General features: G+C 45.5%; 1 protein-coding gene across 3 annotated transcripts; it reads right to left on the bottom strand.

Annotated features, from left to right (window-relative positions):
* Positions 1 to 210: 210 nt before the first annotated feature.
* On the bottom strand, positions 211 to 5,758 carry ATG101 (autophagy related 101). Of its 3 annotated transcripts, none has more exons than XM_079966435.1 (3): positions 5,607 to 5,758; positions 2,550 to 2,806; positions 211 to 1,451 (listed from the first exon to the last, which is right to left on the bottom strand). In XM_079966435.1, exons 2-3 carry the CDS (start codon positions 2,799 to 2,801, stop codon positions 1,047 to 1,049), a joined length of 657 nt encoding a protein of 218 aa, XP_079822561.1. In that variant the 5' UTR covers positions 2,802 to 2,806; positions 5,607 to 5,758; the 3' UTR covers positions 211 to 1,046. The 3 variants fall into 3 exon arrangements, with proteins under 3 accessions (XP_079822561.1, XP_079822563.1, XP_079822562.1); XM_079966437.1 differs by having other exon boundaries at positions 2,550 to 2,802; positions 5,607 to 5,751; XM_079966436.1 differs by lacking the exon at positions 5,607 to 5,758 and adding an exon at positions 5,424 to 5,553.
* Between the last annotated feature and the right edge of the window lie 17,775 nt (positions 5,759 to 23,533).

Genomic DNA, 23,533 nt, shown 5'->3' on the forward strand with positions numbered 1-23,533 from the left:
TCCTTTCTTTCTATTTGCACAGCAAGCCCCTAAAGGCAAACTAGGCAGAGATGATGATTGGTTAAGACTCAATGGTGAACTTTCTAGCTGAATGTTGGACTTTGAATCTAGGTTTCTTCTGCCCAACTCCATACTGGTAGATACTTTCCTAACCTTTTCAGTGTATGGCATCTGAAAACTATTATTGTATAGCATATACAGAGGCAGAGATTTGGGTTTTCTAATTTTAATTCTCAGACTATTATACATTTACGTTACACTGGAAAAACAAATACAAGTAATTGAAGATCCTTATTTTTAGAAATGCAAGTGCCTGACTTCCAAACTCTACTGAGAAATTGCAACTGTGGGGTTGATGAGGACTAGATTGGCAAGTTAAAGACAGCCCTTTGAACAGGTCTTTCGGACTTAGCTCTTCTTTGCAACCAGCACTCACAAGGAAAAAAAGGAGTCTGCAGCCCTCTACTGCCCTAACTGACATGTACAAAACAGGGAGACTTATAATCTTATTCCATTAGCTTACAGTCAGAGGAGGGTCAAGGAGAAGGAGTGGTTTATCAGGATAAAAGGCACCCATTTTGCCAAGATAAGTAACCCCAGCTCTGGCAGATTTCCATTAACAAAAGACTCTACGGTTAATAAATAAAGGCATCTGGTCATGGAGAGAACCAAGCTGGGAGTTCTCATCTGTCCTATAGTAGGGAAATGCTCACGAAAAAATACACACTATTTTCTCCCATGAAGAGGCACACCTTCTAAGCTTGTAGAGCTAAGTCTAACAGAAAAGGGGGCTGAAGGAAGAATCCTGGTTTCCTTTTCTGCTGTGAGAGGCTGGGTTCCATGTAAACTGGTGTACTGAACCCAGGAGTCAGGGCTGGTTCTGTTTTGGCCCTGGAGCTACTTGGAAATTAATAAATTAGAACAGGGCACCCGGATATCAAGACTCCCAGATTTTCTGGGAGAAAATATGTATCTGGTGCTTTTGGACAGAAAGCCAGTTGCTCATGTTGCCTCTCAATAATGTCAGGTCTACAGTTTCATGGAGATCAGAGTGCCAGGGTATCCTTGATGAGGCGCCGCATGGTTGTAGTGACAGAGGTTCCAAGTGAGTCAGTGATCTGGTAAGCAATCTTGTACAGGTAGGGCTGGACATCCCGCAGCCCTGTATCAAAGACATTGTCCACCTCGGACTGGGTGGGCATCTTGGGCAGGTACTCATGTCGGTTCATCACTTCTACAATGTTGATGATCTTCTCACAGAGCTTCTCACCAACCTTCTCACGACAGATCTGCCGCTCCTGCTCATTAGCCAGGCTCACCACGTTCACTTTGACCGTCCACACTTCCCATGGGATACACTCGTCAGAGAATGGCCACCGTGATTTCTTCTTCTGGTAGAACTCCAGCGAGATCTGGCCCATCCCATCGTTGCCCGAGTTCCGCAGTGCATCCTGGGAATACAGAACCACCAATGAACATTTTAAAATGCTGATTCCCAAAGACCTTCACAACATATAGAAATCACTGCTCCCTGTACCAAGAATCATGCTGTGCATCCACATTCAAGGTGGATAGACAGTTGTATGGCCAAAATTTCATACGATCTGAAAGCTTTTCAGAACTCTGAAGATCAGGCACGTTTTCTTGACTCCCAAGACTGAGGATTACTCAAGGCAATATTTGCTAAAAGGAGTTAACTCTGAGTCCAGTCATCAATTGGCTGGATGGCTTTACACTACACAAGACCGTGTCTTTCTATATTCATTCCAGTTCTTTCCCTTCAGCCCTACATGTGCATTGTCATTCACTGTGCCTGGCATCCATTTTTATTTCTCATATAATACCAAATTTCAAATTTAAACATCCTACTGCTAAGTTACCAGAATGCAGATTTAAAAATATGTCTTCCAAATTATGTACATTAATTGATAGTTTGTGGGATTTGTATAATAATAATAATTTTTATTCATACCCCGCCCTCCCCAGCCAAGGCCGGGCTCAGAGCGGCTTACAAGCAATAATAAAAACAAGTTGAATGATTACAACTTAATATGGTATCAAACTTAGTATGATAGAAATCTAACCCAATTCCACTGAACAGTTGAGCAAAACAATGTGCTTATAAAACTGGAGACAGAACTCCCTGGTGTCCTAAATCGCCTTATTTAAAAAGGTCACAACTATCACCCAGCCATGCTGTACAAAACACTTGTTAAGATATGTGGAGAAGGATTCCATGCAGACCTGGGGACAACTGCAATAAAGACTTGCTGGACACAGAAAAGGAATGGAGTTCTTGAGCAGGTTTATATGGGACAAGGTGATTCTGCAAACTATCCAGTAGCAGGCTATTTAGGGAAATGAGCCTGGAAAGAACCTGGTCACCAGTGAAGGTGGCAAAGGACTAGTGTCACATGTTCCATTCTCTTGGTCACTGCCCAAACCTTGGTGGCTCAATTGCATTTTGGAAAAATTGAAGTTTTTGAACCGTCTTCATGGGCAGTCTCATGTACTTAAAAAAATAAACAGTGAGTAATAGCAAGCATTACCTTGAATTCCCCAACAGCTTTTCTCAATGCCCGGTCAAGCTCATCGGAAGTAACTCTAACATAGGTAAAATCAATGAAGTCACAGTCAACATCTTGTGTGCCGACTGTCCCAATGGAGTAGGTCCCTTCCTTCTTGTAGTGGAACTTTCCTGTGCTGCGATGGAGCAATATGGTGTGCAAAACAGCAAGCATCGCTTCTTCAATCTGGCGTCCCTCCACTGATATCTCCAGTACCTCTGAACGGCAGTTCATCCTGGCTTTTGCAAAGGAAAATAGATAAGCTGCCCTCCCATTAAAAAAGCAGTGCAACCAAAACAGAGAATGGCAATATTTATGGAGGGTCGGAATACCCAACAGCAAAGTGTCAAGCTATGAAAGTGAACTGAGCTGGTTTTAAATGAAAATAACAAGCCTGGGATAAAACAACTGTGCAAATGGGAGAAGAGGGGGATTTTTGTGATGAAGGAGAATAAAAATACTTGATTCATTTTCTTCCTCTGCAAGGAAATCAAATTATCAGTGTAACACAAAGAACAAAATGGCAACACAGATTTGTTTTGTCTTCCTTCTTCCACATCAGCAATGGAATTCCAACTCCAAACTCTCTTTCCCTCAGAGAATTATGGACACTGTAGTTTACCCCTCACAATGTTACAATTCCCAGAAATCCTTGACCGAATTACAATGCCCAGAATTCTTTGAGGGGGGAAACGTGCTTTAAGTGTGACTTAAAGGTAGACCTTAATGTCAAATAGCAGCTGACTTCAAGCAAGTGTCCAGATTGCCCTCTAGTGGTTTCATGTGTGGCTTCAGTTTGGAAATGCCCCTGAATAAGCTGAAATTCATTGCGGAGATTCCTTGGTGATCATTTAGCAATACTTCTGCTAGTAAGCTTAGATTGTTTTTGTTAACAATTCAGAGGTTTTATTATAATGAGAAACAGCACTGAAAAATAGCTTATTTTCATTCATCCTTTTAATCCATGCTTCATATATTTTAATCTGATTTTTAAAATATCAGAAAAGAAACAGATATAGCCAGACTGTAGGCTTGTTATCTATTCCTGATTTAATATTAAAATTGAGTGTTGCTAAATAAGAAACCATTGCTTGAGTCCCAGAAGGGGTGGGAGAAATACCCTGGACTTTTGCTCAACATTTCTAAGTTCATACAAAAACCTAAGTAGAATTAAAAGAAGCACAGATTAATCCTGTGAAACTAGCTTGTGCATACCATCCTCCCTGAACAGTCATGTGAACAGTTGCCCAGGGAAGGAGTCTTGTAGGAAGGGGCACCCAAGGATGAACAGAGAACAGAATTTTTATACTTTTTAGAGATGTGCAGAAGAGGGAATTTTGGAAGGTTCAGCAGTTCTTACCTTCACAGCACTGCCTGTGCAACATTGTATACAATCCTATGTGACTAATTTATGTAACAATGCATTTTAGGAATGACCATTTTTCTACAGAAAATACGGGAGCAGCAAATGTTCCATTATGGAAAATGTTTCATGCAGAGAACTTAAGCAGAAGCTCTGCCTATCATTTTATCTGCATGCCAGGAAAAAAAATAATGTGCTTATCTTTCGCAGGTCAGCAGGTCAAGTAAAGTACACGCACTAGGTTGTGATCTGACAACTTGAGAAGCTATACTGAGCTACTTGGCAAGATTGTTGTAAAAACAAATAACATAGTGCATGATTAAAGCAAGGTTGCCAGAGTAAGTGGGAAACCAAGATTCAAATCTCTGCTCGGTCATTAAGATCACTGGGTGACTTTAGGACAATCACTACCTCTCAACCTAACTTACCTCACTAGTTGTTGTATAGATAAAATGGCAGAGGAGAACCATGTACACCTTGAGAAACTTGGAGGAAAGGTGGGATATAAATGTAATTAATTGTAATTGTGAGTTCTTAACATGTGCTATTTAAGTACAGTGCTAAATTACTCAAAAGGCATGCGCTTAGGGCGCAAGCAACACAGCCCTCCACCCAAAAAAACCACATAGGCATTTTTGAAAGAATATGATCTTTTTTAACCCTTAAATCCGTCATTATGGGGGAAATCAGAGCTTTGTTAGACTTCCTTACTCTCCATTACACTCTTCCCCAATTTCTCTGTTCCCTTTTTATTACTTATCTAAACCAGGGGGTGTCCTAACTAACATATATTTAAATATATACGAGGAAATTAGATCCTTTCATGTGTTGCACATGCCATACACACATGCACATTGCAGCACACATAGAAGTTCTGCATCATTTTGAAAAGCAACATTTTACAGCTTAGTAATATCTTTTTTTTGTTTGGAAGTGAGAGCTGGATCATAAAGGCGGCTCATCGCCGAAGAATTGATGCTTTGATGCTGGAGGAGACTCTTGAGAGTCCCATGGACTGCAAGAAGATCAAACCGATCCATTCTGAAGGAAATCAGCCCTGAGTGCTCACTGGAAGGACAGATCCTGAAGCTGAGGCTCCAATACTTTGGCCACCTCATGAGAAGAGAAGACTCCCTGGAAAAGACCCTGATGTTGGGAAAGATGGAGGGCACAAGGAGAAGGGGACGACAGAGGACGAGATGGTTGGACAGTGTACTCGAAGCTACCAGCATGAGTTTGACCAAACTGCGGCAGCAGGAGGTCCCATTAGCTAAAGTGGTGCTTCAGGTTAAGAACAGTTTCGGGTTAAGAACAGACCGGAGCGAATTAAGTACTTAACCAGAGGTACCCCTGTAATTATCAAACCAGTGATATTTTGAAAACGTACATCCAGTTTTTTCCCCTCTAATTTTTTTCGGGCCCCCCAAGAGAGTGAGGCTCTAATCTATAGCTTGTTTCGCTTATACGTCAATCCGGCGCTGCTCGCCCCTTACCAGTTTTGTGGCTTATCAAGGCGGCGCCATCAAAGGCCACGAAGCCACCGGCGCGAGCGGGGGGGCGACGGTTGGTTACCAAGGCAACCAGCAGGCCGAGGGGCCGCGCGCCGCTCAAGGCACGGAAAGACGCAGGCGAGCCGTCCCCCAACCCCCCTTCGAGAATATGAACTGGAGACTCACCTGCCCTAACCGCTGATGCTTCCCAGGCCGAACAACTTAACCCTCGGACCAGCCCAACTAAAGGTGAATGGGAAGGGGGGGGAGACCTATAGCCTCTTAAGGCAAGCCGATGCTATTCTTTCTGCCGCATCCTCTGTGATGTATGTAACGATAGAAGGGTTGTTACGTAACCGATGCAACTCGTTTCAGGCGTGGCTTCACTCCTTTCTCTCTTCCAGGGGTTTGGGAATGCAAGCTTCCCCCCCCCGCCCGCAGTCGCTCGTGGTACGTTCCAACAAAACAAAACGACGCGCAGCGAGAATGGAACGTCACAAGGGCGCCACTTCCTGGTCCTGCAATATAAACCGAGCTCTGTGTTGCCATCTATAGTTCCGGTGATGGGATCGTGCTGTCAATTGAAGGCTTTGGGGCTTAAAAAAATACCCACTTATCTATACATTAAAAATACCTAAAGTTTTTTTTCCTTTTCAAAATCCGTATAAGGACCGAGCTCTGTGTTGCCACCTATAGTTCCGGCGATGGGATCGTGCTGTCATTTGAAAGCTTTGGGGCTTAAAAAAATACCCACTTATGTATACATTAAAAATACCTAAAGTTCCCCCCCCAAAAAAAATCCGTATAAGGGCAATGCGTTTATTAGGCCAACTATTAAATAAAAATTCAAACAAAAGAGCGTGCAAGCTTTCAAGTTTTCTAGAATCCATCAAGCTAGATGGTAAAAATCCAAAGGAGGGAGGGCTTCTGTACAAAGTTCAGTACAAAGACATACCACCATTGTTGCTCGCAGGCTTACATTCCAGTAGATTTATGCTCTTGAGGATCAGGACATTGGGGGTGGGAGGTTTCCAGTGATGAACCACACCTTGGGGTGCAGTCCACACTGGAAACCGCTTTTGCTTATGAGGCATCACTGTGCTGGTACTTTTCTCAAACGCCATTGTCACGCGTGGGGCACGATGTATGATACCACGCCGTATCTCCCTTGTTTATAACGCCGTTCCGTTCCACGTGCAATTGTAAAGCGGAATAAAAAATGGGAAAGTCTTAGTTCGCTGCACTGTCTTTATGACGCCGTGTGAGAAGTGAATCTTGCTTGAAAGGTCACTTAAAAAACAACAACACTTGCATGCCCACGTCCACACACAAGTCATCCAAGTTAACAGACAGAATTCTCTCTCCACTAACATGCACAGTTGAGGGTGGGGAAGAGGCTGAATCCAAAGAAATGGCTATGGGGTGGGAGGAGACTCTTACACACATCCTAGCATCCTTGCTGGAGGGGGTGACACTTCTGTAAATAAAAATCTGCCCTTTTCCCTTATGGGATATCCAAGAGCAACAAAGGTCCGTATAGTAAAAGCTATGGTTTTCCCAGTAGTGATGCATGGAAGTGAGAGCTGGACCATAAAGAAGGCTGATCGCCAAAGAATTGGTGCTTTTGAATTATGGTGCTGGAGGAGACTCTTGAGAGTCCCATGGACTGCAAGAAGATCAAACGTATTCTAGCCCTGAGTGTTCACTGGAAGGACAGATCGTGAAGCTGAGGCTCCAATACTTTGGCCACCTCATGAGAAGAGAAGACTCCCTGGAAAAGACCCTGATGTTGGGAAAGATGGAGGGCACAAGGAGAAGGGGACGACAGAGGACAAGATGGTTGGATAGTGTTCTCGAAGCTACAAACATGAGTTTGACCAAACTGCGGGAGGCAGTGGAAGACAGGAGTGCCTGGCGTGCTCTGGTCCATGGGGTCACGAAGAGTCAGACACGACTAAACAAAAACAACATTTGGGGGTGGGGTGGGAGTGGCAGGCTTTATGTTAGGGGGAGGCAGAACCGAGTTATCTGTGACGCAGCTGGTCAGTTAAGTATTTTTATTTCTTTCTTTACTTGATGGAGGGGGCAGCTGCCTCCTCTGCACCCCCCTGGCTCGCTTATGGCTGCAATGGATTGCTCTGAGGTCACTTCGGCACCAGATTATTTTTTTAAAAAATCGTCCCTGTCCTGTATTTTGCATGAAAAGAGGTGGCTACCCTACCGCAGCCTCACTGACGTTGCAGGTGTTGTAAACAAAAATTGGCCTTTTCCCTTATGGGGTATCCAAGAGCCCATATAGAGTCCTTACGTAGGTTCCCTATTGGTGGGAGAAAATAACAGAGGCTAACCAGAGAATATTGAGAAGCAAAGCAGCTAGTAAGCCTGATCTTTATTAAACTGTTGCAACAGGGTCCCAACTCACCACACACAGGAGGAACCCAGAACAATGGCACACAAGGCCTTATATGGACTTCTGAAATTGCCACCCTGTAGATCAAGACCACCCCCAGAAACATCATACATACATCACAGAAGGGGTGTAACCTAAGACCACCCCCCAGATACATCATACCTACATCACAAAAAAGGCGGTCTAAAACAGAAATTTGAATGTTGTTTTTCTCCTGTCTGGCAGGTTACTTGATTGGATTGCCTGGGTAGCCTGGCCAGTCTTTTGTAATGATAAATATTTAGTTCCTGGGCCATGTCACAGGCTCACACCCTATTCAAACACAGACATACCCTTAAGACAGGATTTGTGAAGGAAAATACCTTGCAGAGAAAACATTTGGTCCGTTTGGGAATCAAAATGGTTTCAGGTCGGTCTTTCTGTGCTGATCTATGTACGTGCTTGGTTGGTACAATTATGAACATTACCATATATCTAAGACCTCATAGGACTTGGCAATCAGAAGGTTGGCGGTTCAAATCCCCTTGATGGGGTGTGCTCCCGTTGCTCGGTCCCTGCTCCTGCCAACCTAGCAGTTCGAAAGCATGTCAAAGTGCAAGTAGGTAAATAGGTACCGCTCTGGCGGGAAAGTAAACGGTGTTTCCGTACGCTGCTCTGGTTTGCCAGAAGCGGCTTAGTCATGCTGGCCACATGACCTGGAAGCTGTATGCCGGCTCCCTCGGCCAATAAAACGAGATGAGCGCCGCAACCCCAGAGTCGGTCACGACTGGACCTAATGGTCAGGGGTCCCTTTACCTAAGACCTCATAATTCCTATCACAATATTAAGGACTCTATACGGGCTCTTGGATACCCCATAAGGGAAAAGGGCAGATTTTTGTTTACAACAACACCCTGCCACAACACACACAACCCGCGTTGTTTCTGGCAATATAAACCCTTTCCTTTCTCCACCCCAGTCGCCAGTTAGTGGCTACTAGACCTCTCTCTCCCAAGTTTTCTGCAGGGCCCCCAAGAAACAGCTGGGAATCGGGCAGGGCGGAGGGAAGCCCACCACCCTGCTAAGAACCTGTGGGGAGGGGGCGCGAAAAAGGCAGGCCTGGCGCCACAAGAACAGTACAAGTCCGCCTTACGTACTCAAACTTAACGGGGTCTTTGCGGCGGCGGAACGTTGCTACCTGTCCCTCGCCTGCTCAGCCGGACACTTCCGGTCACTGGAACGGAGGCGGAAGCTGAAAGCGTGCGCGCGCGCTCCGCCCTCCGAAGAATGCGCAGGCTCAGCAAAGGGCGCGCAGCGTCACCGGAAGAGGCGGGGCAGAGAGAGGAAAAGAAGGAGGAGAGGGAGAGAGAGGCGTTTGAGCGGGAATTCTGAACTGCTTTCTCGGAGCTGTGGGTTCTGGGCGGGAGTGGAGTATTCTTTCTGACTTCGTTCTCTGACTTGGGAGAGTCTGAGGGCTTTCGAAGTCTGGATCGGGGAAGGAATGGTCTTTAGGGTAAGGTTGCCAGATTTATTTCAATGAATCCCGGGACACAATCAATCAATCAATCAATCAATTTATTTATTTTTAAAGGAAAAAGTTATTAAAAAATACAATTAAGAAGTATATTAATAGTGAAATAATTATCAAGCTCTAACTTAAAATGATTTTTATTCATAACAAACTTAATAATGCAAACACTTTTTGCATTTGGCAGTAACTAAAGTTCCTTTAGAAACGCAATTTACAAAGACACATAATCTAGTCTCTTAGAAACCTGCTATAACATGAAATAATAATAGGTGTAAATATATGATGCAAATCTTCTGTAGTCTCCTCTGTAACAGAGGAGACCACAGAAGAGAAGATTTGCATCATATATTTACACCTATAATTATTTCTGGGTCCCGGCCTTTCTTGGAGCGCTAGCCGTGCTTCCCCCCTCCCTCCCTCTTTTCACTGTGATCCCTTACAGTCTTACTCGGGAGTAAGCATTAGCAGAACCCCTTCCTCCTGCTGCTGCCCTGCCCGTCTGTCTGGGCGTCTCCTGCGCAGGCATCCTCCAGCGGCTGCCCATCCATGCCATGGCACACCCAGTCAGTGGGTCCAGGGCAGAGCCGGCAGCGAGCGAGCGGGAGGAAGCACGCTTGGGCCGGATCAGCTCGTCTTCTGCTCGCCTCTCGTCCGTGATGGCCAACGACGAGCTGGCCAACAAGCTGAGTTGCTGAGTTGCAAGTTGAGGAGCACAATGGCAGAGCTGCAGCTGCCTAAGCACTACTGGAAGCTGAGCCAGAGCCCAAGCCGATGGCCTTGGGAAGCGGTGCTGACAGCGAGCTGAGCGCCAATTTGCAGTGGTGCACCAAACTCAACGACCCTGCACAGCTTTCGCCCAGCAGCAGCGCCCAGCACCATGTCTTCAGCCGCTACTCCGAGTCCCCATATGATGTGTCTTGTGCGCAACACATCATATAGGGACTTCCAGCAAGGCAAAATGGCGGACACCACGGTAGCGGGCAGCTCCTGAAGCTAGCCAGAGCCAACTGCGCAACCAGGCGGGCTCCGGGCTGCTGAGACTGCTGCTGCCACGTTTCCCGGGGACATTAGATGAAATCTAGGGACATTCCAGGGATGGAATTTGTCTGGGGACAAATTTGCAAATCTGGGGACTGTCCCCAGGAAACGGGGACGTCTAGTAACCCTACTTTAGGGTGGAGAGACAGTCACTGGTAAGGATATAGAAAAGCACCATTTTCTGTTCTGAGCTTTGTTAGTTGCATGCAGTCGCTAGAACGCGCCACAACATCATCCAAGTGACCTCAGGGAGCATTTCAATTTCAAATATTCTGATAATTTCTACTTTCAGTTAAGTATTTTGATTTTTGTTAAATTTACTTGATGGGACGCAGTCCACCCATGGTTGGAAGAGACCAGTTCTATTTTTTCTAGTAAACGAGGTGCCGGAATTCACCCTGAACACACCTCCCTTGTTTTCTCATAATGGCAATGGTGCCCACCTGAATGGTGGTGCCAGAACTGAGTTCTGGTGATTTCCGCCAGGAAAAATAAGCCCTGGAAGGGACCCCAACAATTCAAAGTGTTGGTGCTGACCCTTAAAGCCCCAAACGACCTCGGCCCAGTATACCTGAAGGAGCGTCCCCACCCCCATCGTTCAGCCTGGACACTACGCTCTAAACATTCCACTCCTCTGTGAGACGCAATGGTCCCAAAAGTACAAAAATATTGCAGTTTTCCAAGAGCATTTTGTGAGCATCATTGATGGGTTGGAGAGATCACTCAAAGGAAATGGCAACATAAGGAAACTGGCCTTCCAGCTACATTCTGCTGCCACCAAAGCTCAATTCATCATTGCTCTGATAGTCAAGTATTCTGCCTTGGAACCTGTGGCAAATGCTCTGCAGTTCTAAAATCCTGCACCTGCTCCATTGTTCAGAGCACATCAAACTGATCCTTAGACCAATAACAACTCGCCGCAGTGATGCAGAGCAAGTTGCTACAGAGCTCATAGAGGATGTCTACAAGATTGCTGAGGAAGTTGGAGTGGAATTGGTGGTGTCAAGATTTGTTGGAAGACAGCAACATGGCTCCAGCATCCAGCCCTTTAGAGTACTGGAAGAGATTTCTAGTAATTCCTTACTTGAACTCTTTAGTGTCTTTGTTAGAGCAACGTTTCTCAGAAGAGCATTCACCTGCCTTTTCAATTTTGGCTCTACACTGCCTTATTTTGGAGATGAGCGTTCAAGATGAAAGCCAAGCAGTTCTCAAGTTTTTATAAGTTGCAAGACTTTGACTCCAAAGCTGAACTATGGTACTCCGTGTGACAGGAGAAGAAACTCAGCAAAGAGCAATTTAAAGAGCTGAACATAACAGACCTAGGAAAAGAGGCGGAAATCTTTTACTCTACAACAAAAAAAGGCGCTGCTCACCGCCTGTACCGTAGAGCTGTCGTTCAGTACCTTGCAGAGAGTAAAGACCTGGCTAAGGTCAACGATGACAGGGGAGCATCTTAATGGGTTATGCTTTCTGAGTGTACACAAAAAAACTGAATTGGAAAAAAGGAATTTGAGAGAAAAGGTTTTCAGGAAATCTGATAAAAATTCTTTCAGTTTACACTTGTTTTAAATAAGATGAAAAAAGGCGTGCTCTTTGTAATTTTGCAAAATATGCTCATTAACCACATGAAAGGTTCTCCCTGATGTTAATTTTTTATTTAACTTCCTGGTTTTCAAACGACTGAAAATTTTGACAGATTTTTCTAAGCACTTGGGGTCAAAAGCAAGTAATTTAGAACAACTGTTGTTGAGACATTTCATTCCGATTCTGCTAGACAGTGCCAGACAGAGGTTGATGACAAGAGGGTGTTCTCCACCCCCACCCCCACCCCCGCCAACATAAATCCTGGCTATGCCCATGCATCTTCTGACCTCTAGCTTCTGGGGAGGAGTAGAGTATTATCTCTAACTTCATTCTCTGATTTGGAGGGTCTGAGCACTTTTGAAGTGCAGCATGAAGATCAGAGAAGGAATGATTTTTAGTGGTAAGGATGTAAAAAGGCATCTGTTCTGACCTGTGTTAGTTGCATGCAGTGGCTGTTTACATTCTGCTGCAGTTCAGTTTCCAACCGAAAAACCCCAACGTTATTTGTTTAGCTGTCCACTTTATGTAATTAATTGTATAATGCCACACAGCATTCATTTAAAAGCAAAGGGAAACTCCAATGCAAGTGGCGGGTGGGGGAAAAGAAATCAGTTACATATCATTTGCAGACTATAAACAACAATGAATACAGATTCTGTTTGCTGGATTAATTTCTGTTCCAGACATGGGTTGAACTGGCAATTTCCTCTCCTGTTTCGTTTTGAATTCTCCTATGTCTCTAGTCACTGGCAGCCAAACGTGTGAACTGTTAACCATGACTGTAAAGCAGTGGTGTCCAAACTTTTTTCAAAGAGGGCCAGATTTGATGAAGTGAGGGGCCGTGGTGTTGTTGTTGTTTAGTCATTTAGTCGTGTCTGACTCTTCGTGACCCCCTGGACCAGAGCACGCCAGGCACTCCTGTCTTCCACTGCCTCCCGCAGTTTGGTCAAACTCATGCTGGTAGCTTCGAGATCACTGTCCAACCATCTCGTCCTCTGTCATCCCCTTCTCCTTGTGCCCTCCATCTTTCCCAATATCAGGGTCTTTTCCAGGGAGTCCTCTCTTCTCATGAGGTGGCCAAAGTATTGGAGCCTCAGCTTCACGATCTGTCCTTCCAGAGGGGCCGTGAGGGCCGACCAAAGAGCCAACCAAAGTTGTTGACCTTTTAGGATTGAAGTTGTGGAGGTTTTTTTAGGATTTTACCTCAGGAAATAAACTACCACAGGGGCCGGATTAAACCAACCGGCAGGCCAGATTAGGCCCCCAAAACGGACTTTGGACATGCCTGCTGTAAAGGAGTAGAGACATTTTACTTATGCAGTAGGGAAAAAAATATCATGGCTTGCATTTTGAGTGCAGCTACTTCTATGCTGTGCTCAGTGCGAAGGCATTACAAGACAGGTGACCTCTTTTGCATACATACAAACTCCTCAAAACAGGGCTATAGACAGAAGAACAAAAATTAATGGCGAGGGCTAGTTAGCCTACTCACCTTGAATTTGTAAGCCCAGCATCAAAAAGGAATGTGAATTAGCCCAAAATAGGCTTTGATATTAATCAAGGAATTTGATTTTAACTCTGGGGTCTCCGCTCTGGAGCGTATAGAACAAGAATGACTCTGAGCATGTGCAGAGTGACAGCCTTTCGCTCATTATGGATCAGCTTCAGGCAGCCTTGTGTCCCCCTGTGCTTCAGGAGAAGCTTTTCTAGGCCATATGGTGTTACTCTTACTGCTTCTTCCATTAAAAAAAAATGGGGGTATTGCCCCAACATTTGAAATAAATTCTGAGGATTTTAACTCATTTCTAGTCTGGATCTGTACTTGTTGACATCCCCGAGCGCAGGGTGAACCAAATACTATGTATTATTGTTGCTTGGGTCTAGCAAAGCATCCTGGGAAAATGGGAAAATTATTAGTAATCTTGGAGATTAGAGGGTTTTAAATTACTATTACATACATTAATTCAACAGTGCCGCACAAGTTGCATTTCTCTTCACCTCAGCCTGACCCAAGTTGATTTGTAATGGCCTCTGTGATAATAAGGCCATTTACAACTCATTGCTTTTATTCATAGGCATGCATGTGCATAAAGTGAAGAACCAATTTAGGGCATCTGGCCTGACGGAGGGGCCTTAAAGGTAAAGGTACCCCTGCCCGTACGGGCCAGTCTTGACAGACTCTGGGGTTGTGCGCCCATCTCACTTAAGAGGCCAGGGGCCAGCGCTGTCCAGAGACACTTCTGGGTCACGTGGCCAGCGTGACGAAGCTGCATCTGGCGAGCCAGCGCGGCACACGGAAACGCCGTTTACCTTCCCGCTGGTAAGCGGTCCCTATTTATCTACTTGCACCCGGAGGTGCTTTCGGACTGCTAGGTTGGCAGGCGCTGGGACCGAGCAGCGGGAGCGCACCCCGCCGCAGGGATTCGAACCGCCGACCTTTCGATCGGCAAGCCCTAGGCGCTGAGGCTTTAACCCACAGCGCCACCTGCGGACGGAGGGGCCTTACTGTCTCCCAATTGCTTTCAGCAGCTGTCTGATTACCTTGCCGGATCAATGTTCCTGACATGGACTGTGCAAACTTCTTGAAAGTGTGCTTGTGATAGGAATCCTTTAAAACAGAACTTCCCCGTCGCACCTGCCCAAAAGCCAGGCCCAGCGACTAGGCTCCATGCCAGGCTTAGAGAATAGTCCCTTGCGTAATGGAGTGCTACATTCTCTGGTTAATCTGCCTCTGGTCCAAGAGTGAACAGAAAGATCAGCAATGGCTAGAGAAAAACACAAGGTGCAAAATGTTCCCTCTTTATTAAACCACTGTGATCTGCTGCTGTGATAAGCAGAGCAAAATAAGCCGAGATTTCCAACTTAGAACTAGTTATGACCATAAATTAGAGGTGGTGATGGTAAGGTAAAAAGCACACTCAGATAAAGTCACTTGTGTAGACAGGGGCACCCAGCAACTGAAGCCAGAAAAGTGTTTTCTGCTGTGAGTGGCCTAAACATGAAACACCCAGAGTGTTATGTACTGAAGTTCTCACCCTGGGCCAGCAGGGGGATACTGTAGATAGTTTTCACTCAGGTCCACATATGCAAATAAGGGATTGAAAGTGACGTTCAGTGATTGGATAGTCACAGAAAGTGGTTACTGTTGCATTGTAGTGGATCTCTATATAAGCAGGTTGGCTGAACCCTTCAGTTCTGTTCTGGCCTGTGAATAAACAAGAGTTGTTTGAAGAATTGCTGTGTCGTCTGATATGTTCACCCACAACTTAACACAGAGGTTCGGATGCTCAGGCCTTTATGCATTCTTCAGCTGCATTATTACAAGCAGCAGAGCTGGTGCTGGTCTTTGAATTTAGCATTCCCAAGAACCCAAGGGACCCTTTTTATTATTTAGAAAGGAAACCCCAGCCCTTAAGTAGAGTTGCCTTGTTTTCGCATGAGAGCTGTGTAAACTTACATAAGAACAAAGCTCATTGAACTCGGGACTTGCTTCTGAGCAAATATACAAAGATTTTAATTGTTTGGCCATTTAGACATCTTGCAAGAGGTCCTCATGGATAGACGACTTACTTCTTTTAGAAAACAGAACAAAGTCTGTGTTACTCACTAATGACTTCACTTAACATGATCCTCCTCCTGGGAAATATGTTCCCGCATATTAAGAGATCATAAGGCATGCTTTCTGTCTGGTTTAATATTTGCCTCTCTTTATGTGTGGCGCTGTGGGTTAAACCACAGAGCCTAGGACTTGCTGATCAGAAGGTCGCCGGTTTGAATCCTCGCAACGGAGTGAGCTCCCGTTGCTCGGTCCCTGCTCCTGCCAACCTAGCAATTTGAAAGCACGTCAAAGTGCAAGTAGATAAATAGGTACTGCTCCGGCGGAAAGGTAAATGGCATTTCCGTGTGCTGCTCTGGTTCGCCAGAAGCGGCTTAGTCATGCTGGCCACATGACCCGGAAGCTATACGCCGGCTCCCTTGGCCAATAAAGCGAGATGAGCGCCGCAACCCCAGAGTCGGCCACGGCTGGATCTAATGGTCAGGGGTCCCTTTACCTTTACCTTTATGTGCACAAAACCGAACACACACGTCTCTGCAAACTGTCTCTCTTGTACCCCCAGCAATCAGGGACAGTGGAGGCAGTAAACATTTTCTGACCCAAATCTGTCCCAAGTGTCTGTCCCAAGTGTTCTGCTCTTTATAAAAAACAACTTTGCCCAAAGTATCCTAGGATATGTGGTGAGGGTGCAGAAAATCCTACGTTCAGATATTCCCACCCCCAGTCTAGGAACTGCAATTTCCAGGGTTCCTAAGGCCAAGTGAGTCACCGTTAAAGGTCTGTAGTGCAACCTTTTTTCCCCCCTGTCCTTGCAGTTTTATTCTTCCAGCCCATCAAGCATATTTTCTGCCCTTCCACCCTTTTTAAAGGTTTTTTTACATGCTTGGTTGGCTTGTTTGGGAACAAAGAGCTTCCCCTCCCTGCTGCCCCTCTCTTAAAAATAACCTATGAGGCTCTCTGCTTTTGTCCCATTACATAAGCTAGGCAAGAACACACTCCATCGGCCATGGAGATCTCCCCTACACACAGACAACGCATTTTCAGAGATAATTCATGGTGTCCCAGTGACATCAGCTAAGAAACTAGGAAGTGGAGAGGTAGAAGGGGGATTAATTAACTCACGATCCATTATGTCACCTTTGGAAGAAGAGTAGCTGCTTTTCAGCTGATGTCAAAGGTGGAATGATGGGTCACAAGTTAACAAGTGCCCTCCACCTCCTAGACACAGGTGTTTAGGCAAGCGCCCTGTTGATCACAGCCTGAACCTGACCAGGGTTCAGAGAGGGGTGCGTTTAAGTGTGAGCGAGCTAACTGCATCTCATGTGTCTTGTCTGTGGTCCAAAATGACTTTGTGTCTGGACATTTATGGTATGGGTTACTCGCCTGTTCTTTTTACAGTCAAGGGCACTGCTAAATGCGGATCTTGTTACTATTTCATTGGCCTGGCCTGCCTGCCAAGTCCTTCCCCAAGAAACCCACAGCGTGGAGAAGTGTCTTCTCACCCTGAATGCCTTTCCCATTACGCCCGGCTCTTTCTAGATGGGGCTTTTCCATGGAGCTGTTTTTCCTCTCCTAAGCAGGTGACTTAGCACATGGGAGGCTTCTAAGGTTGGGGATTTAAAATAGAAAACCGATGCAGTTTTTGCACGGGAAAGGCAGGGATCCAAATGAGTGCTTCACAGAACTACAATTCCCAGAGTGGTTTAACAATCAGTCCTTCCTGGGAATTGTAGCTCTGTGAGGGAATTCTCAGCACTTTTAACAAACCACCGTTCCCAATATTATTTGAGGGAAGCCATGGCTATTTAAAGTTGCACAATACTGCCTTCAATATATAGTGCATGTGGCTGCACACTCAACTTACATCTAAAGCACATTACTTTCTGCAAAGAATCTGGGAACCATTAGTTGTTGAGGGTGCTGGGAATTGTAGCTCTGTGAGGGGGTAAAGTACAGTTTCCAGATTCTTTGGTGGAAGTCACGTGCTTTAAACAGTTGGCGTGTAGGCAGCTTAGGAAAGTGCAAACTTTAGAAAAATAAAAGCGAGAGGTGCTGAGGGTTTCCTTATACAGTGGTACCTTGGGTTAAGAACTTAATTCGTTCTGGAGGTCCGTTCTTAACCTGAAACTGTTCTTTTTTTTTTAATAAATATTTATTGAAATTTTTTAAATAAATACAAAATGCAAAAATGATAAACAATATAACATGAATCATAACACATTTTTTCAAAACTTCTTTGGACTCCCTCACGTCTCCCGCTCCCACTTACATCATTATAACCTTTTTCCAGCAATTTATCATCTTGTTTACATTCTTAAATCTCGTTCAATTAATTTAATCTAATAATTCTCCAGAAATTTTATATTTTCCTCAATCTCACTTATCGTCAAATTCAAATCTAATTCAATGGTAGGCAGTTATTTATGATCTAGCATCCTTCTTAGTCTTCTGCCAAATTACAATACTTTTGTAAATAAATCTTGAATTTCTTCCAGTCTTCTTCAACCCTCTCTTCTCCCAGGTCTCGAATTCTACCAGTTGAAACTGTTCTTAACCTGAGGTACCACTTTAGCTAATAGGGCTTCCCGCTGCCGCTGTGCCGCTGGAACACGATTTCTGTTCTCATCCTGAAGCAAAGTTCTTAACCTGAGATACTACTTCTGGGTTAGCGGAGTCTGTAACCTGAAGCATCTGTAACCTGAAGCATCTGTAACCCGAGGTACCACTGTACTATATAACCCCAGATCTGTGTGACCATGACCTCAATCTTACACCTGCTTACTTGGGGCATAAGCACTAATGAAGACAGTGGGACAGAGTCCTGAAGAAACATACACCTGACGGCATTGTAACTTTGGGTTTATTCGGTAGTGGGGGAGAAACACCACATGTTCAGGACAAATTAAGAGAACCGAAACAAATAAAACCCCAGTACTGAACTATGGCCTCTCTTGCAGTCTGCGGCAACCAAGCTGTTTGCTTTTGTATTCCAAAGGTTCCAGCAGGAGCCCGTGGTCTTTCCTTAGAGGAGCCAGCATTCTGGCATGCCTCACCTCTGTCCCTGCAACAGCAGCCTGCACATGTGCACATACATTTAGCAAGCAAGTTCTTTTTCTGGTCTGGAGACATGCAACAGGAAAAGCTGAACATCTTTAGTTTGTCAGACTTATCTTGAAGGAGCAGTAGCGAAGGGCAGTTAAAAAAAGGTGGCAACTCCCTTTTCAAAACCCCTTTGGTTCAAACTGCTGCCCTGTCCTGATACCAGGATGCCGTGCCAGTGAGCTGTGACAGCAGAGACGTGTCTGTTCTGATGTTTCCATGCATCCAGGCTGTGTGCCAGAACAGTGCCGAAGGAACGTCCCCCTGTCTCACGTGCACCAAAGTTGCCTCGGGCTCCCCAGCTCAGGTAACATGTAATTACGGATAAATATCGGTGCGTTGCCAAGGAATAGGGTGTGTGAATGTCTCTTGAGCAGGATGTGAATGCCAGGCCTACATGTGGCAGCCAGGATGTGCTCCTGCTTGAGCTCCTGAGATCGGCCTGTTTTGTGGGCAAATTGCAAAACAATCCCTTTCCCCTAAGGTCAGGCTGAGGTCAAGAGGGAAAGGCTGGTTGGGCAAGGATGAGCTGGGGGGGGGTGGCACCCATGCGGTGGATTTTGGAGCGGCTCCCGATTACAGGGATGGAGGAGCATTGTTGGCACATGGCAGAAAGAAGCCCAGAACGGAAAAGAATAAATAAACTAGCTGAAGCAGATGGCTGCTGAGCATGATTACAAGAACTCAGCAGGATCTGACCCTGGCAGATCATAAATAATGGGTGTTTGCTTACTCAGTGGTGCAAGTAGGGGGTTGCAGGTTGTGGCGATTTCACAGGGTCCCCGGAGAATGGACCTCCAGAACGAATTAAGTACTTAACCCGAGGTACCACTGTATTATAGAATTGTACGGTTGGAAGGGACCACGAGGGTCATCTAGTGCAACTCCCTGCAGTTCAGGAATCATCTGCCCAATTTGGGGCTCGAACCCACAACCCTGTGATTAAGATCCTCATGCTCTACCGACTGAGCTACCCCAGCTGTCTAGAAGTCCTTGACAGCTTGCACCTCCCTGAATTTGCCTAATTTCCTTTTGAAACAGCCCAAGTTGACAGCCATCACTATCTCTTGTGGGAGCGAATTTCTAGAACGAAAGTTCCACCTCCTGCCTGAATCTTCCAACATTCAGCTTCTTGGATGACCTCTGTTTTTAATAATATGGAGAGGTAGGAAAATGTCTGTCCACTTTCTTCATCATCATCATCATCATCATCATCATCATCATTTATTATTTATACTCCGCCCATCTGGCTGGGTTTCCCTAGTCACTCTGGGTGGCTTCCAACAAAACACTAAAATACAATAACCTGTTAAACATTAAAAGCTTCCCTAAACAGGGCTGCCTTCAGATGTCTTCTAAAAGTCTGGTAGTTATTTTTCTCTTTGACATCTGGTGGGAGGGCGTTCCACAGGGCGGGTGCCACTACCGAGAAGGTCCTCTGCCTGGTTGCCTGTAACTTGGCTTTCGCAGCGAGGGTACCGCCAGAAGGCCCTTGGTGCTGGACCTCTGTGTCTGGGCAGAACGATGGAAGTAGAGGTGGGGCTTTCTGTCACCCCAGAATTGTGCAGTCAGAAAAGCCACATCAGCTAAGCGCCCTACCACCCAAGTGCTAGAGACACAGAAGCATCCTTCAAGGCCAGGAACCAACAGCCATGCAGGCAGTTTAGTGAAAGCTGCGAAATTATCATTGGTTACTACTCATTCCTACGAAAAGGGCTCTGCCACTGTTGTGACATAAATTAGCTCAATCACAGCCTTGTTTCTTTTCTCACCTAGGAGACGGCTGTGTTGCTTAGATACCTCCTGGGCTGCTTTGGGATGCATTCTGCTGTGCCCTAGAGGGCTTTTCTTTTTCCCCCCTTTTTACTTAAGGGAGCTGGATTCCATGACTGTGTAATGTGCAGGGGAAAACTATTTGTTTAAACCTACTATAGAAGTGGGTTTTAATTCCTGGGAGGCAGGTGCCTCCAAAACCAAGTCTGCTTACTGAATAGCTAAAGCTTTGTTATTATATTTAAGTGTACTGAAAGCCAAGCGAATTTTGACATCTACATCAGGCATAGGCAAACTCGTCCCCCCAGCTGTTTTAGCACTACAACTCCCATCATCCCTGGCTAACAGGACCAGTGGTCAGGGATGATGGGAGTTGTGGTCCCAAAACAGCTGGATGGACGAGTTTTTCCTATGCCTGATCTAGATGCTGAGTGGCAGGAAGACACGGAGAGTAGCCAGATCACCAAACTTTTGTATTTTTCCTTTTCTTGTTCTGATAAATAATTAGCCAAACTTTCAGGATGAAAGTCCATCACTCTTTAAAGAGCACTGTGCTCTCCCAGGATCAGACAATGGGCAGTTAAATTTGGGTACCATAATAATCCTTATGGGAAATTATTATTCCCTTTTGATCTGGGGGAAATGGAGGACATCATTATTCTGCCCGCCCCGACCCCCCTGTATAAGATATTGTGATAGGAATTTTGAGGTCTTAGATATATGTTAAATGTTCATAAGTGTACCAACCAAGCACATACATAGATCAGCACAGGAAGACCGACCTGGAACCATTTTGATTCCTAAACTGACCAAATGTTATCTCTGCAAGGTCAAGTGGAAAACCTCCCCATTGTCTCTTTCCTCAAATCCTGTCTTAAGGACATATTTAAGATATGAATAGGGTGTGAGCCTGTGACCTGGCCCAGGAACTAAGTATTTATCACTACAAAAGACTGGCCAGGCTCCCCAGGCAACCCAATCAAGTAACCTGTCAGACAGGAGATAAACAACAACAGGAGAAAAACAATATTCAAATTTCTGTTTTAGACTGCCTTTTCTGTTATGTAGGTGTGATGTTTCTAGGGGTGGTCTTGATCTACAGGGTGGCAATTTCAAAAGTCTTTATAAGGCCTTGCATACCATTTTTCTGGGTCCTCCTCCTTTCCTGCATGTGAGGGGAGCACCCTGTTGCAACAGATCAATAAAGATCAAGCTTACTAGCTGCTTTGCTTCTCAACATTCTCTGGTTGGCCTCTGTTATCTTCTACCAATAGGGAACCTATGTAAGGACTCTATATGGGCTCTTGGATACCCCATAAGGGAAAAGGGCAATTTTTGTTTACAACAGTAAAAATAAGGAGACCCCTATTCACACACCCCTGCCCTATTCAGTTCTAATGTGGTTAAAATGACAACTTTGTCTACAGAGTTTAAATTTATCTGTGTATGTAACAATACTGTTGAGTACATACTGTACAGTATCTGGTATTCAAGTAGTCTTTGTAATGAATTGATATACTGCATGGGTGCTGGATATAATTGAAACGATAGTTGTGTATATGATATTGAGATAGTCCTTATGGATTTGTTTGGGCATCTATAATAAATTGCAAGGTTCATCTCCCTGCTGATTTGGGAGTAAACCCCATTGAATTCAAGGGGGCTTATCTCCAAGTAAACATGTTCTATTCTAAGCATGTTTCCCAGAAAGGAAGCCTAACTGAGTTCAATGGGACTTAAGCAGACATGCTTAGGATCAGGCGGTTAAATTGCTCAGTTGGGTAGATCATGGTGCTGATGACACCAAGGTTGCAGGTTTGATGCTTGTAAGGGACAGCTGCGTATTCATTCCTGCATTGCGGAAGTTGGAATAGATGATCCTCAGGATCCCTTCCAACTCTACAATTCTATGATCCCTATGTAAGGTAAAGGGACCCCTAACCATTAGGTCCAGTCGTGACCGACTCTGGGGTTGCAATGCTCATCTCACTTTATTGGTCAAGGGAGCCGGCGTACAGCTTCCGGGTCATGTGGCCAGCAGGACTAAGCCACTTCTGGCGAACCAAAGCAGCACATGGAAACGCTGTTTACCTTCCCGCTGGAGTGATACCTATTTATCTACTTTGACGTGCTTTCGAACTGCTAGGTTGGCAGGAGCAGGGACCGAGCAACGGGAGCTCACCCCGTCGCGGGGATTCGAACCGCCGACCTTCTGATCGGCAAGCCCTAGGCTCTGTGGTTTAACCCACAGCGCCACCCGCGTCCCATATGATCCCTATGTAGATCTATGAAATTCACTATTCAGCTGCAGACCGCTACAATTCGCAGCTAAGCGTTAAGCACCATGTTCAGGTGAAATGCAATCTAAGGGCTCATCCAGAATCACATTTTACGCAGCGTAAGTTGAAACCAATGAGAGTGTTACAAAGGGGAGCATTTGTAATGAGCATGCCAGCCCAATTCAGAGGGGAAGTTCCTTTGTTATCTTGACTGCTGTTGAACAATGTGGGGGTCAGCACCCTCGCAAATCATCCTAGCGGCAAATCCGGACTGACCTCCTGCCACCCCATGCTCCTCTGCCTTGCCCTTCCTGTGCTTCCTTCCTGACAACGAAGAGGGAGGGAATGTTTGTGGCCAGCATTCGTCCATCAGGGGGAGCCAGCACTTTTGAAAGGCAGTCTCTTCTCCGCAGTTGGCAAGCAAGGGGAGAAAAACACATCTGAGTTGGCCGATGGCATCTGATTAGCTTCTCCAGGCTCTCCTGTTTTGTCATGCCAGAAGGGGGTGTTCTGCTTTGCCTGCCAGGCCTCCCACCCACATGGCCTTTGCCCAGTCAGATTCAGATCATTTGTTACCAGCCTGCGTTCGGTAACCACAACTCCAGCTGGAATCCGACAGCGATACTTTTTCTCCTGAGAAATCAGAAGTTTATTTTTATACGAACTTGAAAAAGACTTCGGGGCTGGATTCAACCATACGGTTGCACTTGCGGGAACCAGCACCACAATTCCCGCTAGTGAAATTTGGGCTTTTCATCTTCTCTCCCTCTGTGCCCCCCCCCCAATTGTCTCTGGGAGAACCTGCTAGAAGAGCATACAGCGAGAGGAGAGGGGAGATTTTTCCGCCTGGCAAGCAGAAATGCT

The sequence above is a fragment of the Podarcis cretensis genome, assembly GCF_951804945.1.
Source record: "Podarcis cretensis genome assembly, chromosome: 2".
Lineage (NCBI taxonomy): Eukaryota > Metazoa > Chordata > Lepidosauria > Squamata > Lacertidae > Podarcis > Podarcis cretensis.